The 18,673-nt window shown below is 40.5% G+C and overlaps 1 protein-coding gene across 6 annotated transcripts in view; it reads right to left on the bottom strand.

Moving 5' to 3' along the window:
* Positions 1–18,673, bottom strand: part of adgrl3.1 (adhesion G protein-coupled receptor L3.1) — a 221,147-nt gene that overhangs the window by 125,445 nt on the left and 77,029 nt on the right. For all 6 annotated transcript variants that reach the window (XM_058384529.1, XM_058384528.1, XM_058384526.1 and 3 more), the window contains exons 5-6: positions 10,423–10,437; positions 3,431–4,237 (exon numbers count right to left, since the gene is read on the bottom strand). In XM_058384529.1, the coding sequence (XP_058240512.1) occupies positions 3,431–4,237; positions 10,423–10,437 (822 nt within the window). The remainder of the gene's footprint in view (positions 1–3,430; positions 4,238–10,422; positions 10,438–18,673) is intronic.

The following is an 18,673-nucleotide window of genomic DNA, read 5'->3' on the forward strand; positions in this document are numbered from 1 at the left end:
TATGTGTGTAGTATGAATACAGCCTGGACAGATTACATCCACCATGTCGGTACTATCATGTGACCTACGATGTCAACTGTTTTTTCACAGATGTTGTTAACCCCAACGTTTAATCCCTATTGCATTCACACTTAGCTCTTCCGCGCCAATCCCACTGCCTCATGGGATAGTGCAGTGTCCGCTGTTTTCATAGAGCAGAATCTCAGCGGATAGCAGCAGGTCATCAGGGTATTTCTCACCACCAGGAGGTAGGGGTATCTACTGGGGACAGCTAGTGTGTGATGCAGTGAGGTGCTGATAAACAAGAACCTCGAGAAAGTGCTGAGAGCTGACCGTGAACTGACAATGGAATGTTGTTTGTGCTGTTCATGTTTTTCTCCTCGATATCTACCAGAAGTTTCTACTAGTACACCTTGGTGATTAAGGCTCTGGGTTGCGGACCCGAAGATTGGGGTTCAAACCCTAGCACTGCAAAGCTGCCACCGTTGGGCCCTTGCACAAGGCCCCCACCTTTCCCTCCTTTTCCAGAGGTACATCATGGCTAACCCTATGCTTGGTTTGACCCCAACCCTCCAAGGATAGGATACATGTAGAAAGTATTTCATTGTGCAGTAATGTATGAGTGACAAATAAAAACTACTACTAACTAAGAAAGTCTACAGCTTGGTAAGCATCCTATCTCTGCCTTGAACAAAGAAAGCACCCAGGACAGGATGTAGCGCCATACCGGTGGGCAGTGGCTGCACAGGGGCTAAGATCTTGATCTACCGATCATAAGGTTGTGAGTTCACATCTCAGGACCACCAAGCTGGACCCTTGAGCAAGGTCCTTTACCCTCAACTGCTCAGTTGTATACAAAAAAATGAGACAAGTTGCTCTGAATAAGGGTGTCTGCCAAATATGTAAACGTAATGCATGTAGCATTGCTGAACTTCAAAGCGCTGTTGTGTTTGTGCTCCTGAACTAGTCCAGGTGAGCTCCAGTGCTGGGGTTTTAATATTATTGAAACGCCGCTAATTAAAATCTGAACTGCACAAAGCAGGTGTGATTATATTCAGCATTCTCTTTGATATGACTATTAGATAATCTTCTGATCTTCATTAGCTTAGCGAGCTAACACTCCCACTCTAATCACACCCACACACACACACACATACACACAACACATACACTGGAGCTTTGATATGCAGGATGTTAATAAGCAAGTATGGTCATTAAATAGGGGCTGTGGACACACACACACACACACACACACAACCCTTTGGAGTTTCAAACCAACATGAATTTAAAATTTCACTTTCAACATCTAAAAAGAAAAGACCAACACCAGATCTAAAGATCAGAGCAGTCACAGGTCATGTCTTTATTTATAACCACATGACTATACTAATCCTCCTGACTTTTGTATTTTTATTCAATCTTAAAATCAAAATTTCATGAACATATTCTTTGTATTATGCCTGGGATTTTACGTGCATTGTTTCATGTGGGAATTTTTTTTTTTAGAAATATTGAGAAAATGGGTGAAATTTATACTGTAGATTTGTGGACACAAGTCACATGACTTGATTTCGATGAGACCAGACTCCAGTGGTCAAAATAAAACAATAAATTTTACCTAAATCTCCTTTTACCTTGATTTTAGTATAAATAAACTGGACGCAACCTTATGACCGCGAAAAGATTCCCATGCCTGACCATTCCAACACTCCATTCCACGTCCATCTTTTAGGGTTGTTTCAAATCAACCAAATAAATTCAATTTTAATACAATTTTAATAAAATAAAATCTTTTTTTATTTTATTCATTTTAATAAAATAAAATCTTTTAGCACTTTTTATGTCTAATATCAATTTTCTTAAAACTTCTTTCACACACTGATGAGTCTCCAGCTGCTGTGCTATGAGGTAGGTGTTCCTACTACTGGTTGCCATAGTAACAGGGTTTCTCAGTGGGTGGAGCAACCAGCGATTGGATTTCTTGATAATTTAAAACATTCTTTTAAAATGATCTGGCGTTTGTGTATAAAAGTCATACTGCGAGAAGGAGTGTGTGCTCCACAATCTTCAATCCCATTGGTCGATCCATTTTTGCAAGTTCAACTCTTCTCAGCTTAGTCATGTCGCTGGACACGCCCACAGCTAGTCGCCGGAAGTCAGCAGCTCTCATTGAAAATGGAATTGAACGCAACATAAAATCTTGTGGTGTATATGGATTTCATTTGATTTTTTTGAGAAGGATTTTAAGAGTTTTAGGGTTTTAAAGGTTCCTAGCCCATTTATTTCATCCACCATGATGAATATTTTTATTTTATACTTTACAAACCAACTATACACTAATCAGGCATAACTTTATGACCACCTGCCTAATATTGTGTTGTTCCCCCTTTTTGCTGGTATTCTGACACCTTTTTTTTTTTATCAGAACCAGCATTAAGTTCTTCATCAATCTGAGCAACAGTAGCTCGTCTGTTGGATCGGATCACACAGGCCAGGCTTCACTCCCCACGTGCATCAATGACCGCCCATGACCCTGTCGCCGGTTCACCACTGTTCCTTCCTTGGAGCACTTTTGATAGATACTGACCACTGCAGACCAGGAACACCCCACAAGATCTGCAGTTTTGGAGATGCTCTGATCCAGTCGTCTAGCCATCACAATTTGGCCCTTCGTCAGACTCGCTCAAATCCTTATGCTTGTCCATTTTTCCTGCTTCTAACACATCAACTTTGAGGACAAAATGTTCACTTGCTGTCTAATATATCCCACCCACTAACAGGTGCCATGATGAGGAGATCATCAGCGTTAGTCACATCACCTGTCAGTGGTCATAATGTTATGTCTGATGGGTTTATACCCTCTCAAAGATATTTAACACCTTTTACTTGGGTAAAATTAGCAAAAATATTAATGGTTCCACTATGAAAACAGTATCTTTGTTCCAGTTGATCTTTTTTCAATCCTATTTCCTTCATCTCTGATCTGTCCTCACACCTGAACATCATCAAGTAAATCAGTTGCTCCAGGATTAGCCAAATGCTAGGGTTTTTTTTTTTTTTTGCTAGTTTTGTTGTTTTTCAATATTTGTGATGCAGATTTTTGCCATTTTTATGTGGAAAACTGTACTCAGGATCCAAGTGAATCAAAGTCGGCTGAATGTGTGACCATGTGTCTTGGCCAAAATCTGTGGAAAATCTTTTGAAAACATTTCCTTGATTTTGCGTTCACAAAATCACAAAATCACAAAATCATGGATGGATTGTGAGAAAACTGTGAGAATTTATGTATTTTACAGTAAATAAACTACATTTCCACCTGCACTGCAATAAAATCAAACCAGCTGCCCAAGTCAGTGGCTATCTTGTTGTTGTGCATTTGCTACACACTAAACAGAACTTCAATATAAAATTAGTTAAAAGCAGCACTTACCGAAATTCATCCTGTTGTCGGTGTTGCCGAAATCCAGCGAGTATCTCACAACGTGGTAATTGTTCCACACATACAGCAGATTGTCTCTTGGGTTGTAGTCCACTGCTGCAATGTACTGGTATGAATTTGGGAAGGGGATGTTGATGTTGGTGCCGCGACTCTTTTCAGTGCTGTACATGTAGTCGATTTTATTCCCCGACGCTTCATTATCGTCGTCTTCGTACACGCTCTTTACCACGTACAAGACTCCGCAGATCATGAAGGCGTTGGAGGCCGAGCGCTTGTCGTACGTCGTGTCCCAGGACCCTTCGATTCGGAGGGTGTACGGATTGAGCTGGCTTACGACGATCTTCCCATTGTTGTGTTCCGTCGCGTAGATCACCCACAGACCGTTTTCGTCCGTAGCCAGGTCGATGTCTGACTTCCCTCCCCAGCGATACGGAGACGTATCGTGATAGTTCGCGTTGGCGATAATCGCCTCGCCACTTTTGATTCGAGTGCGCAAGTCGAACTTGACGATGTTTCGTGTGCGCTCCTTGTTAAAGAACAACGCCCCATCGTACACAACAAACCCAGTGCCGTCGACACGATGTGGCAGTTTGTAGGTAGTAGTGGGACGTCCTGCGATAAAATCCTCTTTGGACGAGTATTCAGTGAGAGTATCTGTACGGTACGGAGTCCACGGCATGTAGTAAATCTTATTAGACGACTGAAGCGGGTCTTTGCACCACGAGCCCGATTGGTGGTCCGACTCGAAAAGGTGTTCACTTTGGTACACGCCTTTCAGAATGCCTGGACACAGGAAGACTGAGACAAACAGAGAAAAATCTCGTGAATAACGCATGATGAAAATGCCAGACACACCATTCCAACCAGTTACCAGAATAATAGCCATCATAAATGAACGGAGAATCATTTGCTAGATGTTTGGGATCGTGCCAGGCTTCATCAGCTGGTGGATTGTTTCAGCGGATTAAAACCGGGTGGTCTAAAAATAGCCAAGCAGAAGCAATCCAGATCCGGAACAAAAAAACCCAGTCTGTAGCTCAATAGTTCTAATTTATTCAACTGGAATTGTAGCAGATTCTCTATTGCGGCTTGTTTTGTCCAATCAAATGCGTTTAGGTGAATAATTTCTTTCTCTCAGGGCAGTTTATTAAGAAAGGAAATCATTTATATAGCCGTTCAGAAACGTACCATCTTCATCTAGTGATGTAACAACATGGCTTCCTGTTTAAATACAAACAGATGAAGAAAATTCAGTGCATTCAGACTTCAGCCTGTGATGCTAGTCCTGCAAAACTAGCCTGAAACCCTCTTATAGAGTATAAGATAAATCGAGGGGAGGTATAGAGAGAGAGAGAGAGAGAGAGAGAGAGTATAAGATAGATAGATAGATAGATAGATAGATAGATAGATAGATAGATAGATAGATAGATAGATAGATAGATAGATAGATAGACAAAGAAAATTCAGTGCATTCAGTCATCAGCCTGTGATGCTAGTCCTGCAAAACTAGCATGAAACCCTTGATGCTAAACACAACACAGGCGTTGTAAATTGATGTCTGATTTGGAGACACAGTAAAAGGTAAGGGTTGTGGCACACAGTCCTGCTGTTTTCTATTAAAAGCCGATGGAACTGGCTGTAGTGCAGCGTGAGAGATCTGAAAGGGTCGTGTAGAAATCAGCAGCCGAGACGGCGGCGAGGGAGAAAAGTGCCTCAGAGACGGGGGAGGACGTGTTAGACTTCACCCTGTCCTGCCATAGGTGACAACTTTTGGAAAACGGGAAGAAACAGCGACAGTTCTAACGGCAAGCAATCCGGCTGGTAAAGCGGCTGAGTGACGTGGTTAAGCGTTTCAGTTAAATTAACAGTTTCATATTAATACTAATCGTGTTATTGTGTTGTAATTGTATTCATTATATAATTTTTTAAAATAAGGCATAATGTCATTAAATGGCTTATTTGATGTGAAGCCATTCGCCTAATTATGTGGATATAAGAGAGAGAGAGTGATAGAGACTCTTTATGTCACTGTTTGTGTGTGTGTGTGTATGTGTGTGTGTGTGTGTGTGAATGTTTCAGTCTGTGTGTGTGTGTGTGTGTGTGTGTGTGAGAGAGAGAGAGAGAGAGAGAGAGAGAGAGAGAATAAGAGAGAGAGTATAAGATATAGATAGAGAGAGAGTATAAGATATATATATATATATATATATATATATATATATATATATATATATATATATATATATATATATATATAGATAGATAGATAGATAGATAGATAGATAGATAGATATATAGAGAGAGAGAATAAGAGAGAGAGAGTATAAGATATAGATAGAGAGAGAGTATAAGAGATATATATATATATATATAGAGAGAGAGAGAGAGAGAGAGAGAGAGAATAAGAGAGAATAAGAGAGAGAGAGTATAAGAGAGAGAGAGTATAAGATATAGATAGATAGAGAGAGATAGAGTGAGAGTTTAAGATAGATAGATAAATAGAGAGAGGGTGAGAGAGAGAGAGAGAGAGAGAGAGAGAGAGAGAGAGAGAATATAAAGTAAAGCTGATGACTAACAGCTCTATATATAGTTGGGGACTGTGCTACTTTCCCTCAGGAGAATCTGCCACATTGACTTCTGTAAGTTTCAGTAAAATTGCTACCTGTGCACCAGTGTGTGTGTGTGTGTGTGTGCTGGGGGCCAAATGAAGCACGACTACTCTTAACCTCATTATTCCCGCTACATGCGAGGTGAAGCCGTGGCTGGTTGTCGGCTGTTAAGCTTTATGCTAATCAGGTCTAATTGCTCCGTGAGACGATTGGCTCATAAAGCTGAAATGCTAATAATCCTGACAAATATGAACTGCCTTATGAAGCATCGTATTAAAGTCTGATGATATAGAGCAGGCTGCGGCGCAGATCAGGGAGAGAAGCATAATCTAACACAGCGTGAGAACTAGCTCTGAGCTTTCTTACGCTAAACTCCAACAGGTCCAGATTAGCCAGTGCCAAGATTAGCCATTGATTTATGTCAACAAACTGCATTTCCTTGCAATTCATTCCTAATAAATTTATGTCTGTGTGAGTTTGTGTCTATGTGAGTTTGTGTGTGTGTGTGTGTGTGTGTGTGTATGTGTGTGAGAGACATATTTCCCACACTCAGTTCTCACACAGATTTACGAGGATATTCTGGGAAACCAAGCACATGCACTCTTAAAGCAAAGCCCAGGATAGAACACAAACACACACACACACAGACTGAAACATACACTAACACACATTGACACACACATAGAGTCATACACACACAGACACACATAATCTCAGATACACACACTCACACACAGTGGCACACACTCTCACACACAAACACACACAGAGTTGCACACACACACTCATACACACACAGACTCAGTCACACATACACAGTTACACACAAACACCCAGAGTCACACAGCTTCACACACACACACACACACACACACACACACACACAGAGTTGCACACAACACAGACTCATATACAGTCAGACACACACACATATACACAAACAGTGACACAAACACACACATAGACAAATACACAGAGTCAGACACACCCACACACAGTGACACACCCACACACACACCCATATTCATAGACTCATACAGAGACACACACACACACAATAGACAGACACACAGAGACAGACATACAGACTCATACACAGAGGCGCACACACACACACACACACACAGACATACAGACTCATACACAGAGGCACACACACACACACACACAAACATACAGACTCATACACAGAGGCGCACACACACACACACACACAAACATACAGACTCATACACAGAGGCGCACACACACACACACACACAGGCATACAGACTCATACACAGAGGCACACACACACACACACAAACATACAGACTCATACACAGAGACAGACAGACAGACACACACACACACACACATACAGACTCATACACAGAGACAGACACACACACACACACCCAAAAACACACATAAACGTTCACACAGTTGTAAGGAATGCGCGGCATTGCAATATCTTTTTCCCACAATTCTCTTTCTCTCCTCACAGGAAGTACAGCTGGCATCTGTGCCGCTCTGCTCCTGCACACATCCTCTGATTGTTGTTCTTTTTCTCCCTCTGTGTGTGTGTTAATGTAGTGCTTTGATAAACTATCAGAGGAAGAGATGCACCTCGTTTGATATGAAGCTGAATAGTGCAGTGTGTGTGTGTGTGTGTCTTAGGTCAAGGTGAAGTGTGTGAACAGGAAAGACGTCACATCCGTTCAGTGTACTTTGTGTAGCTGGCCGCGTCGTTATTCCACAACCACGTCTTCCTGCTTCGCTCGTTCCTCCTCTAAATGCCACGGGGGCTATTTTTGGAACCTCACGCGCTACCTCTGCTTTCAACTTCACGCCAATACACACAATTAGCGCTCACCTTTCATTCTCCATGCGCTGCTGATCATGGGATACATTGCCTCGTAATGAGGGAGCTGTCAGTCAAAAAATCCCTGCCTGCTGATTGGCTGGCTTCAATCCAGGTTCATTTGAGGGGAATTATAATGAAAATCCACAATTTCACACCCTGATGTGTGTTTACACTGAGAGAGGTTTACTGCAGTGTGTGAGAAACGTGCTGGAAAAATCCGCCAGGTTTCTGATAACACGTCCTCCTGAGCTTGGGCAGATGATTAATACGCAAATAATTTTTGCAAAAAAGAAAATTTGTTAAACTGTACAAACTGTATGTAAATAGAAAACCTCTTCTCAAATGTTAATACCATTGAATACCAAAAGAAATTGGATTTTTTTACCCTTTACGTTTACATTTGACCTTCAAAGAGCTTGAATCTCAAACAGCATCCATCGATTTTCTGTAGCGCTGAGCCTATACGGGTTCACGGGGGAATCTGGAGTCTATTTCAGGGGACTCGGGGAACAAGGCAGGGGATGTTACGGATAATTCCGAGACGCCAGTCAGCTTACAGCACCGGTCATTGGACAGGGGGAGGAAGAAACCAGAAATCCCACAGGAAACCTATGCAAGTCCTTACAAGAGGTAGGAAGTGAACCATGAACCTCAGCAGAGTAAGGCAAATGTGTGACCCATCAGTGTAGGGTTTTATTATTATTATTATTATTGTTGATGTTGTTGTTGTTATTATTATTTACTTATTTATTTTATTTCATTTTTATTTTATTTATTTATTTTATTTTATTGCTATTTATTGATTAATTTATTTATTGATTAATTTATTGATTTACTTATTTATTTATTTCCCTACCCAGAACTGGCCATGTAGACCTACTCGTAAAGCTTGACACTTTAAGCCGCTCCACCGGTTTACAACAGCTCCAACAAATTACAAAAATGGTCATAATTTTTTAAATCTTTTGTCACTGATTTGAGTCTGATATCATCCTCAGCTTAAGGTGAGCAAGACGAATATCTCCGATTTCATTTCTGTCATTAAAACATTTCCTGCCATTTTGAATAAAAAAAAAAAAACTATTTTTGTGCTTATAACTTCGAGTCGAACGCTATCTGGTAATAGTCGTTTTGTATGTCTGTAGTTTTGAATGTGTATTAAGATGCAGCTTTGTATACTTTTCCTACTTTTTCCAGCCCTGAGTGTGTTTATGTCTGAATAAATGCAGGACGATTAAGCAAAACACTTTTGACGATCATGGATCCAGTTGATCAAAGACAAGTAAATACAGTGGAACCTCGCCATACGAATTTAATTGGTTCTGGAGGCGAGTTCTTAAGGGGAAAATTTGTATTGCGATATGAATTTTCCCATAAGAAATAAAGTAAATGCAGATAATCTGTTCCAGCCGCCCAAAAATATGACCAATATTCCCAATACCAAAACTGTATGGCTTCTTACTGACCCAAGCTAAGTATTCCATGTCAAGGCTCCTCACAGGAAGTCGTGTCACCAAGCTTGGGGTAAAAATAGAACAGAGCACCCACACGCCACCAATCTGTCAACAAAAAAACACCCGAAAAATCACCTAGCTTTTTAAATTAAATTTGTAAACTGGCTTTGCTTGGCTTTCCACTGATGCTAACAAGTTTTGAATAACCCTTGGACATACACGCAACTTAGCCGGCGTTCGTTTCGTTTCGTAATGCTTTGTATGCAAATTTCTTGCAAAATTTGAATTCTTAAGGCGAAAATTCGTAAGCAAAGGCATTCATATACCAAGGTTCTACTGTACTATACATACAAATAAATTCAGCATAACTGAGCAAAATGCTTCTGATGATATAGATCATGGATCCATTTGATCAAAGAAATCGCAAGTAAATAACTCAAAAGTGTTTTATCTCTAACAGAAACTCTTTCCTCTGGTTTCCTCCCAGTCAATAGATGGTTTGTTTGTGTTCATTTTCAGTTGCACTTCAATTCTCTATCATTTAATATCTTTCCATGTGAAGAATAACAAAATCCCTGCTGAAATTTGGCCTTTAAGGATGATAAAATTGTCTAGAAAATAAATCCATTTTTTTTACGTCAATATTTTTCTGAACGCATCGCCACCAGGTGGTCCGTGCTTTATAATGCAAAAAAACCCCCACAACCCTTAATACAAAACTGCGATGATTACGACATCACACACTCCACTATTATAGTGTACAATTGTCTCACTGTGAGTTTTTATTTCTTTTTCTTTTTTTTTGTTTAAACCCCTGCAGGGTGTGAACAATGCAAGAGCAAGACGTGAAGAAAGAAAGAAACCCCGGGAAAGAGCTGGGAGGAGGGATGTGGGAGAGAGGCGAGGGTTAATTGGGTGAGTACGGTGTTTCGAGGCGAGATCTGGTTTCTCCTTCACATTTACTGATACGCAGCATTACGGGCTACTGATCCCCAATCAGTGCTTAGTATTGAATATCACAGAAAACAGGCAGATGGCGAATTACACACTTAAACTGCATTAAAGTAATGGACCTACCTTTCTGCTCCACTTCTGCATCCGCATTTCCAGCAGGGCGAGCGAGAGAGAGAAAGAGGTGGAGAGAGAGAGAGAGGGAAAGAGAGAGAGAGAGGGAAAGGGAAAGAGAGAGAGATATCACAGATTAATGACGGCAATGAAAATGAAACTCCATACGTAAATAACACGCATCATGTCATGAATCCTGCTGCATTTCCTTTCACGTTTTCTATTAACCACAGAATCAGAATCGCTGCGAAAAATAAAGCATAAAACCTCGAAGTATAAACCAGGAGTCTGATTCAGTGATTAGTTTTATACTGATTCTGTTTACTCACTAAATTCAGTTTAACTTCACTGTAAAAGAAAATCGGATCTGTTTTACATGACAGCGTTCACAACGGATGCTCCAAACACGTGCTGCTTCAAATCCAGCTCAATATGTAATTAGAAATATTTAGAAAAACCTTTTTGTGAAAGATGGCGTTTATACTGTACACTTTTTTCGGTATTCTGTAAACAGTGGAGATTAAAATGAAAGAAGCACTTCTTAACAAAATTTGAATAATATATACATATAATAAGATAAATAAATAATATAATAATAATTTAAATAATATAATAATTAATAATAATAATTAATAATAAATAAAATAATAATATAATAAATATCAAATTTGAAGGATATCATTTGAATATTTTAAACACACACACAGGTTCAAGGCAAAAAGGGAAGCAAACATTTTTAAAGACGTTATTGAAGACAGCGTTCAAACGGATCGTAACGAGTTAATCCGGAGTTTGAAGTCGACTGCGGCAAAACCTCAATACCTTCTGTGCTTTAATCTGAACCTGGGGATAGAAAGCAATCCGAGATCTTTACATCTAAGAAATCTGGATGGATTGAGTGGGCTCAGCATGTCAGAGAGATATATACAGTTGCTTGGTTGCTCAGTGATTTGAAAAACAAACAATTATTTAAAAAACAAAAATAAAAAATCAGGTCTGGCAGATGATGTCTAGTGTTACAATCTCGTCAAATCTTATTTATAATATATTCGTATTATATAAGAGTAATTATCAGTGATATTTGAATATTTGCAGGATATAAAATGTTTCGGGATTAGGAAAGTGGGTATGGTTTTGTAGGGGGTGGAGTTTAGCCAAAGGGGCCGAGTCACATGGCTTCCTATAGTACCACATGACACTCTTCCAGGTTTGTTATTCATTGGCATTGAGTCATACAATACAAAAAATGTGAACATTAAAAAACAATAAGTTCATAGTAATGATTCAGAATCAATCCAGTATACAATTGAGTCTTGATTTTGTTTTATTGGTTTGGTTTTTATTTACGTCTAGATCAGTGAGGCAGTGTTTAGATCAAAAGACCGATGATCCATCCATACACTTTCTACATCGATTATCCTACTGGGTTGCAGGAAACCTGGAGTTTATCCCAGGAGACTCGGAGCACAAGGCAGGGGATGCCCTGGACAAGGATGCCAGTATATCACAGGCCACAATCATACACACACACACTATAGACAGTTTAGAGAAGCTAGTCATCCTACAACATGTGCCTTTTGACTGGAGAAGGAAACTGGAGAACCCTGAGGAAACCCTCAAAGAACAGTTAGAACATGCAACCCCCCTACACCCAATACACACACCATACAGTCAGGAATCAAACCCCCAACCTTGGAGATATGAGGCAAACCAGATAACCTCCAACCTACCATGCCCACCAAGACTGATGATGGATAATAACATTAATAAAAAACATACATATCTATATTTGTCTTCAGTTCTATCCTTAAAATATACCCTCACTATCCATTTCATCCGAAAAGCAAAACTCATTAAACCTCCTCACAGTGGCACATAAACTGGACTGTTTAGATTACAAAAAAAAAAATATTACCTGGGCTTCGTCCAGTCTTCAGTTTGGTTGAGTCTATGTATCATATAACTGTATCATACACGAATCTCTCCTTACCCCTGTGTTACTGTTTAAATCTCCTCCCATTATTCATCAAGCGCTGCTGTTTGACATCACCTCTGTTAAGCTTTCAAGCACTTTAGCTGGAGTGTCAGCGTTTCCCATGGACATGTATAGAGTTTGAAGTTCCAGATACAGTACGAGGAGTAAACATGACACTCAACAAGCCAGAGGATTGATTTGATGAACATATTTCAAGAATTTCCCTCATGGGATCAATAAAGTATATATACACTATAATGCCAAAAGTTTTGGAACTTCTTCTTTCACATGCACATGAATTTAATGACATCCCATTTTTAATCTGTAGGGTTTAATATGGAGGTGTCCCGCCCTTTGCAGCTATAACGGCTTAAACTCTTCTGGGAAGGCTTTCCACAAGGTTTAGGAGTGTGTTTATGGGAATTTTTGACCATTCCTCTAGAAGTGCATTTGTGAGGTCAGGCACTGATGTTGGACGAGAAGGTCTGGCTTGCGGTCTCCACTCTAATTCATCCCAAAGGTGTTCTATCGGGTTGAGGTCAGGACTCCAGAGAACACGTCTCCCCGTGATGGCTTGCTTTTCACCACTGCATCTGACACTTTGCATTGTACTTGGTGATGTAAGACTTGGATGCAGCTGCTCGGCCATGAAAACCTGTTTCATGAAGCTCTCTACGCACTGTTCTTGAGCCAATCTGAAGGCCATATTAAGTTTGGAGGTCTGAAGCTATTGACCCCGCTCTGTGGTTGTCCATGGCCTACCACTTGGTGGCTGAGTTGCTGTTGTTCCCAATTGCTTCAACTTTGTCATAATACCACTAACAGTTGACCGTGTAATATTTAGCAGTGAGAAAATTTCACAAATGGACTTATTGCACAGGTGGCTACCTATCACAGTACCACACTTGAATTCACTGAGCTCCTGAGAGTGACCCACTCTTTCCCAAATGTTTGTAGAAACCGTCTAGGTGCTTGATTTTATACACCTGTGGCCATGGAAATGATTGGAATGCCAATCATTTCGACGCAAACTCGACTCTATTGAACATCATTGCATTTGATTCATCTTACCTTATGACAAACGTGCATAAAGAACACAACCATATCCATATAGTTTTGTTTATTATTTCGGTGCTATTACTGTACAGCTTTTCACCTCTTCTGTGTCCCATATCGTTCCCATGTCCCTAGTTCCCCACATGCTATGTACACGTGTGTTGTGCAACCGAACTCACACCACCTCCTACAGGTAGCCTCGGGTTTTGAACGGCACTGTGCTTCCTGGTTCACATGCTCAGTTTCAGACTAAACTGCCAGAGTGAAATTTGCTTGAAGGCGAGATTTTCAAGTGATATTGGTTGTCTATATGTGCAATTTGACATGTAGGAATCCTGGATTAGTATTTTGGATTGAACTACAAGAAGTCTAATCCATATAATTAAATAGATATAAGAAATAAATCCAGATGTAACAGGAAATCTGGTTCAGTGTAACAAGGCACAGTAAATGTTTCAAACCAGTTGCACAAAATAAACACTCATTTAGAGTCTTATTAGAATCGGAGAGCAAACAAGGACAACAAACAATTTCTTAAATACAAAAATGTATGATTTTTTTCCTTACTGAATTGGCAGTAACAGTTTTTTAAACCTCCACATGTTCAAACACCTTTGACTGGCAATGAATGCCATATAAAGACCAAACAATACATTAACACCCGCTGGCTGTTTTGCTAAGCTAAATGTTGGACCTGACCTGTACATTGTACTTGGAAAAACAGGCGAATAAAGCAGATGTCCTACATCAGGGCCAAAAACAGGGAGGCGGATTGGAACACAGCCACCTGCTCCATCACAGGGGAGAAGAAAAGAGCCAAAGATCCTCCAGAAAACATTTGGAACCTGCTCCCAAGGGTCTCTGGCACAGAGGTAATTAAATTACCTGTATGCATATATACATGTGTGTGTGTGTCTGTGTGTGTCAGGGCTTTACAGTTCTTGATGGACTTGTAATCACAACTTGTTCTTTTCACTTAGAGCAAATAGCCTTTTGCAGATCATAACTTCGTTCAACTCCTGAACCCGTGTACTTGCTCAGCTACGTCGCTCGAGTTCATAATCGGTCTGGAGCTGCACTATGGAACTTTCTGGCAAGCGCTGTCTCTCATTTGTCCGAGTAATCTCATGAACTGCCTTTCAGAGCGACGACGTCTTCCTCAGATCAGGAAACAAGTTGCATTTCATTATAAAGCATGGATCGTTTTCTTTTAATAACAACGACGGAAACCGTGTGCAATGAACATACAATATTCTTATTCAGGAATATATCTAAAATATACACTCACCGTCCACTTTATTAGGAATACCTGTACACCTACAGGTATCATGGGCTCAGACTTCAGTCTTTAACTGTCTAGTATGTGGGAGTCTGTGCCCAGGATAGACTCAGATTCCAGTTCTTGGCTGATTAGAGAGGAAACTGATGTGATTTTCTGAAGTTGTAGCTCCTATTGCTTAAGATTTGATGTTTGACCATGGCTGTAAAGAGTGATTATTTGAGTTATTATATCCTTCCTGGCAGCTCAAGCCAGTCTGGCTATTTTCCTATAATCTCTCTCATCAAGAAGATGCGTGAAATACTCAAACCAGCGTGTCTGGTACCAAGTCACAGAGATCAGACTTTTCCCCATTTTGATTTGATCATTAACTGAAGCTCTTGACCTGCATTTGTGTGATTTTTTTTACGCTGCTGCCACATGATTAGCATGATTAGATAACTGCATGAAAATACAGGTGAAAATGTGTGTTTTTTATTAAAGTGGACACATTCCTACCAGAACCAGGACAGTACCCCTCCCCACCAGCAGAGGTCAGAAACCTAATCAGTTGCTCAGTTCCTGTTCAATTCCTGTTTGTTGCCCTATTTAAACACTATCTTTCTGTATATTCCTCGCAAAGTCTTGCCATTCATCCTGAGCTGTGTTTTGTCTCTGATTGGCTATTCCAGGTCTTGCTGTTTCTCACCAACACCTGCCTGAGGACATATATATAAAAATGTGTCATTTCTTTCCAGATACTTGGTTAGATACTTGGTTACACCTTCCCTCGCCTTTCTAACAGCTCCAGTCCTGTCAGGTAAGGGCCCTTGTGAATTTGAGCCCACTCTTCCACTGACTGGCTGCAATTCAATTCCACTTTTCCATTTTTTTTTTCCATCTTAAGTTTCATCTGCTGTTCCAAATAATCTCACAAGTTTTCTACAGGATTGAGACCGAATGGTTTTGCAGTCCAGTAGTCGAAGAAGAAGAAAAAGAAGAAGAAGAAAAAGTCACACGCAGATTTGACCCTGTGCACACTAGAGTCCTGCATCCTGGATCGTCAGATTTCTCAGAGCATCAAATGCAACCCTCGGAGACAGCATGATGCGAAATTAAATTCATCCAGATGTGGCCAGTCCTATTGGTGGCTAAGGATAATTTCCTGTTAGGTTGTTTATAGATAAACAAAGCTGTTGCTAGTTACTTTTCAACTTTATATATTTAATATTTTATTATTTTAAACAACGTTTCACACTGTCATTAAACCCCCAAACCCTTTTTTAACCCCGGCTACGGGAACGTTTCACACGTATAATTTAGAAGCACTGCTTTAATATTGAAGAGGTTATAAAACTCTACTCTGAAGCAGCACTGTTTGTGATGTTGACTCCACAGTGCGGTGCTACAGTGTGAAACGATGAGGTGTCAGAACATTACACAACAGAAACACAATCAGAAAGTGAACAGAGCTTCAGTCTGATATCATGAGCTTTGTACAGACACATAAACCCTTGTGTGTCGGGTAAACAGCAGCTTTGAGGGTAAAAATAAAAGAATGATGTCCAATGGTGACGGAAATCATGGGAATTAGTGTGAAGACGGTTTTATATTTACAGTAATGCTGAGAAAAGTCTGTTCAGTACAAACTCAGTCAGAAATAATAATGAGATGGTTTAAGGATCCGACTGACAAATTAGCAGAAGTTAGATACCAACAAACGCCTGCACAAACTACACAACAATCTTAACAAGGCCAAAAAACACTACAAAGGTGTGAAAGATAATAAAATCTTTTAAATTTTAGCCCGAATTTTTAAAAATATCCAAATACTGAGCCTTTTTTTCCCTTCAACGATGCAAAAGATGTGAGACAAGCTGTTATTTAAATCAGTCGCATGCTGTATCGATCCCATCACGGCTGCTGATGGCACAAATATGCAAATTAGAAGAAGGTTAATCCAGGGTTTAGGAACGTACAGTGTGAAACGTCAGATTATGAAGAAGTCAGGATTAACTGTTAACCCCGGGTAAAGTATGAGCAGTGTGAAACGTCAAACCATAAAACCCCAGGATCTCCTTTACTCTGGGTTTATATTCACCCGGGGATCTCTTTCACGTGTGAAAATCTCTACAGTCAGACTGAACCTTATCATCATGAGGTCTTAATTAATATATAATTACAGGAGTTTAACAGCATTCTGTCTCAAAGCTGAGCTGCAACAAAACATCTTTCTGGCTATAAAAAATTTGCATGCCATCGTAATTTATTTAAAAAAAAAAAAAAAAAACTCATGCACTGTTCCGTGAGCTTATAAAATGTAGAAACGACTCGCTCGGACGCATTAAAAGGAAAAGGCGGTCTTTACGATTTTTTTTATATGACTCGCCACCTTTCATCGGGTCACAGTTTGATGACTTTAGTCCCGGAAAAGGAATTCGTAAAACTTTTATGAGCTAGCGTCCATAAGAAGGGTAACAGATTTGCGTGTGGGATCAAATCGTCTAAAGTTAATACTCAGCTTCAGGTTCGACATAGAAATCGACGCATGTTCTCCATCTTGAGAATGTGGGTACGAGCGAGTAAATTGATAGGTATACGGGTTACGTGTATCCTCGGCCAGTCTGGTTTGCGGGTCAATGACTCGTGTGCGTATGTGAGGAATATTTGTGTATCTGTGTTTTCAGGCTTTTCCTGCTGCCACTCCACCAGTCACACAATACTGATTTATTGTCCCTGTTACCACGGTTACCTCAGTCTGGGACACTGAAATCAGGAAAACAGTGACACACACACTCTCCATACCGCTTCACTCCATCCCACAATGATTGGCAGGTGGAGGGCGACGTGCCCAGACAGCAGCAGATGGACAGTTACACACGTTCGCTAACATAGCAGCCCCGGCAATCGTAAATACTTTTGTCCGTGCTGCAGTTTAGCAGTTTATGCTTGCTAATGCCTGATTCCAATCTGTCTCAATGTCAACATGGACTGCGATGCTTCCACAAAGTCAGCATCGAGAAGACATTGAGTGTTTCTCAGTGACGGACACGAATCCTATATGGCACGACTGCTTAGCAGCAGACATCCTGTTGTTGCTGTCCTTCGGGTGCTCCCTGTCCAGAGTCACCACAGCGGATCATCTGACCTGCATATTTTGATTTGGCACTGGTTTTACACCAGATACCTTTCTTTTTTATCCAATGCTGAAAGTTAACCCCCCCAGTGGTGTGGCTGATTTCTTGCCCCGGGAATTGAACCCAGGCCCAGGCAGTGAGAGTGCTGGATCCTGATGCTGGACTACCAGGAAACACATGCAAGACAGCCATAATACAAAAAAAGCCGAAGAGCTCTTGTCTAAACAGCGGTGTCGAAAATCGGGCTCCAGGGATGCTCATGGATTGATGTTTACTGGCCTGCAGCTTCCATCTTGCAGTGTATGCTATGGCCAAAATTCTGAAGTCTTTCTTTTACCTGACAGTGGCAGCAGACTGCATTAGCTAATAAGACTTATTTCCTCTGACTACATTCCCAAATTCATTTACAGAATGATAAAAAAAAAAGGTAAAAGTGAACAGAAGCATGATCAGATTGAGATCTGGGGGATTTGGAAGCCGAGCTTTAAACTTTTTGTCGGGTTCCTCAGACCATTCCTGAACTATTTCTGCAGTGTCAGGGAGCATTATCCTGGTAAAAGAGGACATTAGGGAATACCATTGCCATGAAGGTGTGTACTTGGTCTGCAGCAATGTTTATGAAGGTGGTACGTGTCAAAGTAACATTCACTAGAATTCACCAAAAAGATTGTCAAAGCATCACACTGCCTCCTCTGGCTTGCCTTTTCCCCATAGTGCATCCTGGTACCATCTCTTCCCTAGGTAAACGACACTCAGCTGTCTTTAAAATGTAACTCATCAGATAAGGCCTTCTTCTTCCATTGCTCCATCGTCCAGTTCTGATGCTCACTTGTCCAT

Source organism: Hemibagrus wyckioides, linkage group LG29 (genome assembly GCF_019097595.1).
Source record: "Hemibagrus wyckioides isolate EC202008001 linkage group LG29, SWU_Hwy_1.0, whole genome shotgun sequence".
NCBI lineage: Eukaryota > Metazoa > Chordata > Actinopteri > Siluriformes > Bagridae > Hemibagrus > Hemibagrus wyckioides.